General features: G+C 46.0%; 1 protein-coding gene across 1 annotated transcript in view; it reads left to right on the top strand.

Annotated features, from left to right (window-relative positions):
* Positions 1 to 10,686, top strand: part of PLEKHO2 (pleckstrin homology domain containing O2) — a 22,398-nt gene extending 11,712 nt beyond the window's left edge. Inside the window, exons 3-5 of the mRNA XM_017736491.1 lie at positions 1,838 to 1,942; positions 3,828 to 3,926; positions 6,221 to 10,686. Coding sequence (XP_017591980.1) covers positions 1,838 to 1,942; positions 3,828 to 3,926; positions 6,221 to 7,453 — 1,437 coding nt within the window. The 3' untranslated portion in view covers positions 7,454 to 10,686. The remainder of the gene's footprint in view (positions 1 to 1,837; positions 1,943 to 3,827; positions 3,927 to 6,220) is intronic.
* The last annotated feature ends 715 nt before the right edge of the window (positions 10,687 to 11,401 follow it).

The raw sequence follows: 11,401 nt of genomic DNA, 5'->3' as shown, positions 1-11,401 counted from the left end.
CTCTTTCCCCAAATTACTCCTTAACTCCCTGCTTGCCATGCTGGTTGTGAGTGTCTGGCACTTGGCAGCTGTGATGTAAATCCATGGCATTGACATGAGAAATAAATACAGAAAGGAAGAACAGTTGGTTTCTAACAGCAAGAGTGGGTGTAAGGAGATCAGGCTTTAGTTCTGCAGAATTTCTGATGGTCCCTTCAGAAGCTGCTGAGACCCAGAACAGTTGCTGCTTTGTTGTGCCATGAACAAGGAGCTGCTAAGAGCACTTGACTGTCAGTCACCATTCGCTTTGTCCCCCTCATTTAATATAGTCCCTGTTTTATATAGGCACTGCTGTGATTTTGGAATGTGGGGCCTCATTTACAGAAAGGCTGAGGCTACAACTGCTCTTGAAAGCACTGGGAAGGTGCAGAGTACCTATAGAATGTTAAATACCTGCAAAAAAAAATTTCAAAGCAAAGCTCCATGGCTGTGTTTTGAACAAGCCTCTCTGTAGCTCACTTCCCCACCTGTAGGAGGTGGATAATTTCAGTTGCTCTGAAAAGGAACTTGTGAAGCCCCCCAGATATTGCAGTGGTAAATAGGAAATTAAAAACACTGTCAGGGGAATCTGTAATTCTGTTTTCAGGGCAGGGCTGAAGCAGAGTGAAATCAGTAAGACATATTGACCTGGGAGGATAAAACACATGATGGAATAACTTAGTAAGAAGTGCCAGCCTGTTGTTAGGGATGGTGCTAGAAGGAACACACACAGCAGGCTGATATCCCTACAGCCTGTAAATACTAGGAGTGTCTAACTTTTAAGTGCTTGATTTTGCAATGTTGCTGATGTCCTTTAGCACAGGAGTATTCCTGTGTGCCTGTGCAGTGTGGATTAGGACACCACATAGAGCTGTTCGGATCCCATCTGGTCTGCCATGGAGCCACCTGTAAAGTGAAGATGATATTTCTCTCATCTGAAGTGTACTCTGGGGCAAAACTGGTGAGGTACTCAGAGAAAACAGTAGTGAAGTAAATGACACCCTGCCTATTGTCCCTGCTGTGGGCAAGAAGAGATTAGAAACACTGAACAAAGCCATGGGGCTGTCCTGGAGGAAGGGAAGAGCTGGCTGGCTGGAGGACAGGCCATACAATCATCAACCCCTCCTCCCTCCTTATTAGTGACCCCGTACTTCTTGCCAGTTCCCTCTTACATGGCCAGCTCTTCCCTTCTTGGGGCAGCTCTTCAGACGCCAGAGAGTGCCTGTCTGTAGCGTTCACTGATGGATTTCATCTGCAAACAGAAAAAGATATGGTGGATTTTTGCACTTACATTCTCTTATGCCTCATCATTCCCTTGCCCAGCTGGGTCAGGGTTAGTGCAGCCAACATCAGTGCCCCACATACCTGTATCAGTTCTGTTCTGCAGAGCCACAGGAACAGGGAAGCAGGCAAAGCCCACTGCATGCAGCCTTCCTGTTCCTTGTATTCTGGGGGAAGTGGGACATAAAGTAGTTTACTCCATCTGAACCAGCCAGTGTAACTTGGACTTTCAGTCTGACTCTATGCAGTGTGACCATTTGCTGTACAACTCACTGATGCTCCAAGAACTAACCCAAGTGTTTTGCAGAAGGAAGAAACTTACTTTTTTACTACTTTAGTAGTTACCAAAATAAAACTACAGCAACAAGCTGTCCAGCATAACAAAATCCTGTTCATGGGAGCTATGCCAAAGCACAAAGGAATCTGTAGTTTAAACACAGGCTAGAACTGGATGTTATATAGAAACTGTAGTGATTCAGAGGTACCTCTGGTCCTGACAAGGAATGCTCAGGCAAAAATTGTTTCTCTGCTCTTGCAGGTTCATGATATCAAATTTCAAGCTCCAACTTTGGAAGAAAAGGAATCGTGGATAAAAGCTCTTAATGAAGGGATCAATAGAGGCAAAAACAAAGTATTTGATGAGGTAAGAGAAACAGTTTTCAAGCTCCTGTGTTTCTGTGTCTTCTCATCCATGGCTCCTTTAGCTAAAAGCAGAACTTGCCTGAACCTCTGTTCTCCCCATCCTTCCTGCATGCCAGCCATGGTCCAAGGAAAGAGAAGGATGGTGTGCAAGGTAGGGCAGGTTCCTTCTCTTCAGAGCTTGGGATCAGAGGATTTCTGGGAGTTCCCCTTTCCCAATGGAAATGGCCAGTGCAGAGAAGCAGCTGCAGCGCTGAGTTATGTAGAGCTGGGATGCAGCTTGGAGAGACTCGTCCTCCCCATGCTGCCATGATCCTCAGCACCAAGCAGTGTGGAAATGGAGGTATTTGGTTAGGATGTAGCCCAGTCTTCAGGACTGGAAAAGTCTGAAGTGAGTCAGTCCACCAGCCATTCCGCCTGCAGTCTGGAGAGTAGTCTGGTGGAAAGTTACTCCATGGCCTTGGCCAAACCTGCCTGCCTCTCAGCTAGCCCCAGCACACCTGCACTTTCAAATTCTCCTCCCATCCTGCTGCACAGAGGGGAGTATGAAAATTGCACAACCTAGAGCCTGTTTAACCTTGCCCTGCTCCCTCTTAGTTTGTAAATCGGCCCTGAGCTAAACCAAAGGAGCAGCATCTCTTCTGCAGTTCTTTCAGTAACTGAAAGGAAGTGAGCAAAACCACCACCATGGGAATGACACAAGAAAAAATGAGCAGGGTAAGGAGGGACAAAGCAATCAGCAAGATCTGTTTAGCAAAGGAAACCAAAGCAATGAGTAAAAGTTTTGAGAAAAGGACTAACTGGTGTAGATACAGTGCTAGAGATGTAAACTCTGAGAGGTTAGGCTTTGCTTTTATTCAGCAGAGGGCAAAAGCATATGGGTACAGTGGGCAGTGAACTCTGCACACCCTTCATCAGTACAGCAAGCTGAGATCTCAGATTACCTCCCTGTCCTGTGATGTGGGGTTATCCTCCTTACAGAGGGAGCCAGCCTCTAATACTCATTCATTCCAGTAAGGATCAAACCTCAGATTTAAAGTGTTTCCACACAGGCCAGGCACAGGCTAATGGGTCAAGCCCTCAGCCAGCTTGGATTATCTGTTCTCCCCTGAAGGAGCTGTAAAACCACTTTTGCCATACCAGCCATTTTAAACCCCTATTTCACCCTCACCAGCTTTCCTGTTGTACAAACTTGTCGTACTAAGGACACACAGATGTTTTCAGTGTCCCTGGTCACTGATGCTGCCTCTCAATGTGGAGCAGACTCCAGCCCTTGGCCATCACAGTGTGGGTGGGTGGTCACAGAGCCAGCACAGAGAAGTACCTGTCAAGGCACTGGGACCTCCCTCCTTATGAATGTGAGGCAGTGGATTTCTCCTCTGATTCCAGGAAATAAATTTGTTAATTCAGCTGGAGTTGCAATTAATCCAGGTCACTGCTCACACCTTCTCCTCAGCATCCTGCAGTCATTAGAGCTGTGGAAGGGAAGGGCTGTAACAAAGTGCTGCTGATACAGTTCACAGTCAGGTCACAGTTATTAATGAGCTTTCACCTCTAAGATGGAAACAGCAGTTTTGGTGCTGTGTTCTGCCACATGCAGGAGCTGGTCCAAGTACAGGGTGCAGTGAGGACAAAGCTCCTCGTGTCCTTTGTTCCCTGCCCCTTAGGTGGAGAGAAGTTGCAAACCTCTGAGACCTTAAATATCCATCACATATGTGCAGGGCTTTGCAGGCAGGCTGTAACTGAGTTCTGAGGTAAAGACTAGTGGTGAAATATTCTCCAATGAAATGCTGAAATTTCATGTGTGACAGTGACAACTTTATAGACATATCTTGAGAAATTAATGACCCTCTTCCTTTTTTGTTTCCCTCCTCTTCCCCCTGTTAAAGGTAAAAGTAGATGAGAGCCTTTCCTTAGACCACGTAACTCGGGACAGGGTGAAAGTGTCCCATGGACGCCGGCCACCCACAAGAAGTCACCTAAAGGAGGTAAGTGCACCCTGTTGGAGTGAGCCAACCCACCAGCTGGGATCACCAGGAGCTGCTCCTTCCACTCGGGTACCAAACCCCAGGAAAAACCTCAAGTATGGACAGCCCAGAGAAAGCTGACGAGGGAAGCAACTTCCTCCAGGAAAGACTGTGCCAGCACCTCTCTAACGAAGCTCCAGGTTCCCATAGATCTCTATCTGCTGCAACATGTTACCATATATTTAGCTTTTCATAACTCATAAGCTACTTCGCCATCTGGTAAGAACCATTAGAGTTTCATTTTCATCAGAAGAAACCGAAGCTCCTGTATTTATTTTCAAAGATGTGATAATGTTGTAGCCACAGTAGTCTAAAGGTAGAAGAACTGCATGGTCCACAGGAAGAGCTGTATTTTTATTAAGCTAACCAGAGAAAGCAGATGAACTTTCAAGCTTACAAGCCCTTCCCTAGGTCTGAAACAGAATACATTATTCTCCCAGGCAGTTTTATAGACTAACCTGTCTACTTTTAACTGATTTTCTGGGTCTGTCACTTAAAAAAAAAAGAAGAAAACACAAAATAAACCTGCATTTCATTTTCAGGGGAGAGGTTCTTACTAATGTTTGATTCGTGTGATTTATGAAAAAGTTTCTACAGACAGATTGATATTTTAGCAGAGCATTAATCTCAAGAAAGGAAGGTTTTTAAATCAAACCTTCCTTCTTCAGACTTCCAAGACACTGACTTATGTGCCTGCACAACACTCAGATGACCCTTGTGCAGAAAATGCGATGCCTTGAGACTTTTACTTTGCATAGAAATGGAGGGAGAGCGTCTGTCCCAGAGAAATGCATGAGAATGAATCATAGATTCCCATCCTCCAGAAAACCGCAGAAGAAAACATGACAAAAGTCACAGCAACAATGAAGTGTGGGTTCTGTTGCCTAATATGGGTTCAGTAAGGTAGCAGGTTTTAGTCCCTAGGCACTATAAACATCTCTCTTCCCTGCTCAGATCACTATTTTCATGAGATAACCTCTGAAGTTAATACCTGTAAGACTTCTCACCCTTAGCCAAAATCAGGGGAAACTCGCTTACAAATTTAGAAGCAGAAATGAGGGGATAGAGCCTGCAGGAAGATGTGTATCATGGCTGCTGGCTGCAGGTTCATGAAGGAAATGGCATGTACATTGATTTTCAGTGTTCAGAGGATGGATCAGGGCCAAGCCGCCAGGATGCAGCTTGCTTCCATCTCTCTCATGGGCTGGAAAGGCAGAGAGGCTTTAACTAAACTCTGCACTGCAGGAGCCTGGCCCTGGCTGCAGCTATGCCTTTGTGTGGTTTTGGGTTCCCTCACACAGGAACTGTCACCGTGGTTCTCCCTGTGGGGCACTGAGCTTACACGCTGCAATGTCTTTGCTAAGTCCATCCTTTTTAGGAAAACCTCCCTACTAGTGAGATTTGCACACAGCCTGTGGTCTGAAGGAGGTTTAACCAGCTGAGGCTTGGCCCTGGTAAGGCAGGGATGACATCAGGTTGGAGGATGCAAGCAGAAGGCAACAGGATTACAGTCCCTGGCCAAGCAATCCAAAGATCACCTTGGTTTATGACAAGCGCAAAAGCAGAAAAGTGAGCCTTTGGGGAGGCACATTGTAAATGAAGGGGGCAGAGGGATCCCAGTACAAGACAAAGAATAAAAAGGCAGAGCTTAACACTAGCGCCCACAGGAAAACCAAGAAATTAGGTTACTGGGGAACAGGCTTTAAGACATTCTTCTCAAAGGAAGTAGTAAAATAAGTTCTGTGCTTTTCTTAGAATTGAGGGCTAGTTTGGGTTGGGAGAGACCTTACAAATCATCTGCCAGGGCAGAGAGCCTTTCAGTAGACCAGGTTACTCAGAGCCCCTTCCAGCCTGGCCTTGAACACTCCAGGGATGGGGAGTCCACAGCCTCTCTGGGCAACCTGTGCCAGGGCCTCACCACCCCTATAGTGAAAAATTTCTTCCGAATATCTAATCTAAACCTGCCCTCTTTCATCTTAAGGCCATTCCCCCTTGTCCTATCACTCCATGCCCTTGTGAAAAGTCCCTCTCCAGCTCTCTTGGAAGCCCCCTTTAGGCACTGGAAGGGGCTCTTAAGGTCTCCCTGAAGCCTTTTCTTCTCCAGGCTGAACAGCCCCAACTCTCTCAGCTTGAAGCAGCAACCCCTTGCTTGCCATGCTGGTTGTGAGGGTTTTGGACTTTAACTTGAAGTTAAAGGATGAAACACAGGATCAGTGATGGGATAGATATTGAAAACTTTCTTTCTTGTTTTTCAGGCTGCCAAGTGTACATCAGATGGTATCCTGCGACTAGATCTGGATATAGTAGACAATGGACCACCAACCTTTGATTCCACTATCAGTGAAAGCGACAATGAACCACCTCAAAAAGAAACTCCAAAGCCACCTATGCCACCTACAAAACCCACTGGCACAAAAGAAAACCAAGAGGCAGAGAACAATATTCCTGACCAGGAACATAAAAAACCTCTGTCTCCTCCGTTGCCCCCAGATAAGAAGCTTAAGGAAGGCATCACATCAAAGGATGGTATAAATGCCAAGGAAGAGGACTCTGTCAGTCCAGAGGAGAATGTGGAAGAATCGCAAGCACCAAGTGAGGAGAACAAGGAGAACCTCACTGAGGTCAGCAACAGGGTTATAGCAAAAGCTCCAATTCCACTTCCTAAGAGTGTGCCAGACAAGCTGAAAGTAGCTTGGGACCAACCAACCATTGAACCTAAAAAGACAGAAGACTTGGAATCAGATGATGGCAAAGACAACCTGGCTGAGATTGCTGCTGCAGATGTTACAAAGCCTCCTGTTCCTCCTAAGGTTTTGTCAGAGAAAATGCTTGCCACAGTGAACTCCAGCCATGGTGACCTGGAAGCTGGGGGCTGGGAAGAGCAGGAGTCTGGCAGCTCCAAGCCCCCGGTGAATGGGATCACAGCCAGCGAGGTAGCAGAGTTCACATCCCCGACAGCTGAAACAGAAGAAGGAAATGGGAGGACCACAGCCGAGAAGGAACAGCAAACTTCAGCAGAAGAGACAGAGACTTCCTTAGCTACAGAAACAGACCATGAGAGTGTAAAAGCAACTATTGAGAAGAAAGATTCTACAGAAAACACTTCAGGTCTCAAACTTCGCTGTTCTTCTCTGGGAGACTTACTCTCTGATTCCAAAAATAAACAGAGAGCACTTCCAGGCCAAGGTTTCCCAAAGGATTCCCATCAATGCTTAGCTAAAATGGAGGAGAAAGTTGCTAATGAAAGGGAAAAAGCAGAAAAGCTTCTGCAGAAGGTTTTACGTGAAGGGTTGGAACAGGCCCAGGGGGGTAATGGACCCCCAGTGATGGCAGAGACATTGCTCAATGAGGCAGTAGAACAACTTCGGCAAGCTACACAGGTTTTGCAAGAAATTAAAGGTCTTGGAGAACTGAAAAGAGAAGGAACACAGAAACAGAAAGAAAAGCAAAAGGATCTAGTGACTCTTTATAGGAGAAGTGCTCCCTGACACACTCTGCAGAGACTTCTTTCCCAAAATCAAAGCGAAACATTTGCATTTATGATTTGTACCATTGCGAGGCCAGTGTTTAAAGGTGGTGTTTTGCTGTGCACACACCATGTTTGTGGGACAGAATTGAGCTTTCAGTTATAGGATCTTTCTTTCTTCATGTTGTACATACCAGTCTGGTTCTAATCCTCTTAGCACAGCAGAAGGTTACAGGACAGTGAACAGTTTCAAAAATGTGAATGCTCTTTAAGGATTCTGTCCAAAGTCCTTTCAATGGATCAGGCCTTAAAAATTAGTGGTAATCAGACAAAGCCAGATTTTTTGAAAGGAGCAGAATGGCTATTCTAGCAAAAGCCCATCTCTCTGTATTTACAGACAAGCAAATACCAGATTACACTGGCACCTATCTGGTTTTCCCAGTTAAATCATTTGAGGATAAATGTAGTCAGTGTTTGTTCACTTGCTGGCACAGTTTCCCAGACCACCTGGCCCAGTGACATCTAGGAATGTAAAGATAAACGGTTTAATCTTCTCCAAAGATACTCATCAAACCACATCCACAGTTAAAAAGTGACCTCACACAGAGGCAAACCAAACTGGCCAATTCCTGACTCCAAGTAGTGTCCCTGATGTGGAGCAGCTGTATGAAGGCACTTTGAGGCTGCCTCTGCAGCGCTTTAGGTGTGCTAAGCACTGCATGAATGAACACAAGTCTCAAAGCACCATTGCCAGGCAAGTATTGATCGTTCCTCTTTCCTTAATAGGGAAATTGAGGTTACACTTGGCCTGTGAAGGTGTTTTCTACCAGGACAACACATTTATTATTGAGGACCATATCTGGTAACTCTGAATCCCCTCAGTGTTGTTAGGAACCAGTAGTCAGGCATTTGGAGGACATGTGTCCAGGAGATCCTCAGGAGCTTCCTAGGAGAGCTGTCACTAAGAAGCTTTGGGGATGTGTGTTCCCTTAATGTTGTCTCAGGATGTAACTGACAGGAGCATGCACATCAGGCAGTGGGTCTGGACAAGATCCCCCTTCCCACTAAACACGTCTCTACCTGCTGTGTCCTGGTCAGCCTGAGAGCCATGGTTTGGCCCAGATCTCTCTATTGAGAGATTGACACACATGGAGGGAAAGGCGTTTTTGCACAGAAAACTTTGGGGCTGGTCCCAATGGCTTAAGTATATGAAAAATGCATTGCTACAGAAGGGTGTGAGGAAGGCATTGCAGTAGGCTCCAGGGCAATTCCCACAGCTTCCCTGTCCACCTGCTGGGAGGAACCACAGTTCCTGTGGTCTTTAGTGATTACAGCAGTGGCAAAATCATATCTTTGCACTGCTGCTGTATAGCCCCATACCCGAGCTGCTCCTCTCCCCTGTTCTCTATAGTTGCTTTGAGGAGAATTGTGTGACAGCCCAGAGGTCTTCTCCTTTGCTTGAGCCAAACTCTGGAAACATGGAAAATGGCAATCTCCCCAGTCTGGTTTTAAGGAGTGACACGCTACCTAAACTCTTTTATCTCATTTGCCAGCATTTTGGTCTTAGCTCATCCATTTCTTTTTCTTCTAATTTCCCATGTCCCACGAGTCTGCAGGGGGCTGCAAACATCACCCACAGCAGCAGTAAAGTTTCATCTAAGCCTCCTCTTAGGCTAGGCATAGGTACTTCAGGTCTGAACACAGAAAGGTTGGCTTTGGGCTTCCAAATACCTTGGTTTTCACCACTTGGAGCCAGCAAGACAGATAGTGACCATAACTGATGCTTCTGCTTCTTTTGATTAAATTAGCCTTGGTTTTGGTAGCGACCCCTCTCAAGACAGCCATAGATGTTGTATGAGTTGACTTGTTATTATTCTGTCATGTGGAAAGTTCTACGTAGTCAAACACTCAGGGCTCAGGTGCCAAAAAGCTTTGCTTTGAGACAAGAAGTTTCCAGTGTCCTAAGCCCACCCCGAGGCACACAGCCTGGAGCAAACTCTGGATCTGTGCCATTTGCTGCTGTAGGTTCAGTGTCAACTAGGGGTCATATTCACCTTTCCAGACACACTTAGGACAAGGGCTAAGAACACAGACAATATTCAGTGCCTATCTGCTATCTAAATGTATTTTTCTGCATGTGCACTTTTGTTTACCGAACACTGTGCGGTATGAATGTGAGCTGTCAGAACGTGCTGTGTACTGGAAGTCAAGGGACATCAGCTCCAGAGAGCAGGCAGGCTTTTGCAAGATGCAGTTCTATAACAAGAGATAGATGGGGGAAAACCCAGTTCACACTAACAGGAATAGACACAAACCAGGGCAAACTCTGCATACAGGTTCATATCCCAAAGCTGAAGCCAATCTTAAACTTCAGGACAGGCAAATCAAAGCCTAGAACTGAAATCCAGGAGAATGACAACAGCTTATGGGGTAGCTCAGTACCCTAATTTATATACAAATGTTTTTGCTCTCCCCAGTGTTTTCTTGTGGCGGTGTGTTCTGTGGATATTTGTCTGGCACAGCACTGGTGAAAATACCCAGACATCCCTCTCTGTTACACCCAAACCTACAGGATGTGCTTATATTTACTGTATATTTTTATATTATACTCAATATTCAGTGAATAAATGTCTGACATTTTACCGAATACCCATCAATAGGAATCCTAACAGATAAATACCCTCTACCTGTTAGGAAATGGGCAAATTAAATCATTTTACAAGCTACAGCTAATTACTGTATATGCTGTACTAACAGATCTTACTAGATTTGTATTATGTCTTGTAAATAGGTATAACTTAAGTGGAATCTCTGCATCACCCAGTAACTTTACTGCTGCAAATGCTATGTTAGGCTTGGTTTTAACTGTTTTTTCTAATAGGTTTAGCAGGTTCATCCTAAAACATCCAGCCTTCTATGGCAACTCCCATCTTCAGCGTACATCCTGCCACCATGCACTTTTTTTTTCAATATTCTTTAAACATGCTTTTAAACTTGCATCTAATTCCTGGATGCACTAAGGCTAGGGGGTTTTGTGCCTGAAAACCCTCTGGGCTCGGAGTGCTGGAGTGTGAGTCTGTGTTTTGGGCTGTGCCACCAGTTTACATGTCTGTGACAGGAAGGAAGTGAGTTTGCAAGCGAGCAAGTGTGGATGACGATCTGAAAGCAGCTGCTGCAGCCCGTGGAAAGACAGCACTTTGTCTCCTGCTTGTAAAGAGCTTTGAAATTTGGCAATAAAACCTCCTTTTAAAAATCTGCTGTTTCAGAGTCATTTGTCCTGAAGTGGAGCAAGGAAGCGCCACCAGAAGCAGCACGTTAAGGCTTTGCTCTGGAGAAGGGAATGCTGCACAGGCTGTGGTCAGGCTGGGGTGAGCTTGCTGCTGTGCTAACCACAAGACAGGAGGAAGGAGAAGCACTGGGGGCTGGCGCTGGCACAGAGCTGGAGCTGCTGTTGCACACAGAGCAGTTCCTGACTCATCCCTGCCTGCCAGCTGGGCTGCCCTGGCCAGAAAGCATGGCTGAGGCCAGGATCTCCTTCTGGAAAGCAGTGGGAAGCATCACATCACCAAGTGCAATCTCCAGCAGAGCTGGCTGGGCTGCTCGTAACACATTCATGTGGACTCACTGGTGTCTACAGAATGTGGAGCCCACTCAGCACTTGTTCCTTTGGTGGTGAGGAACACCAGAGCCTTGTTCCTCTGCCCAGATGGCAGGAAGCTGCAGCAAGAGAAGCTGGTGGCACAGTGACTGCTTCCCTTCTGCAATAACTGGTCCAAAATTGGTCAGTAGGTTCAAAAGTTACGAGGAAGCAGGGAAAGAATGCAAGTGTACATGCCATCCTGTTACACAATAAGAACATTCATTTGGGTGAAAAATTGTGGTTAGCAAACCCTCTAACCCCTTGTTGGGAAGGGGGCTGTTCCTCAAAGGAATCTCCAAGACGGGTGATTTCTACAGATACGCTGTAGGG

This window comes from Corvus brachyrhynchos, unplaced genomic scaffold, assembly GCF_000691975.1.
Source record: "Corvus brachyrhynchos isolate BGI_N302 unplaced genomic scaffold, ASM69197v1 scaffold200, whole genome shotgun sequence".
NCBI classification, from domain to species: domain Eukaryota; kingdom Metazoa; phylum Chordata; class Aves; order Passeriformes; family Corvidae; genus Corvus; species Corvus brachyrhynchos.
Note: the sequence above shows the minus strand (reverse complement) of the source record. Positions and strands in the feature narration are given on the sequence as shown.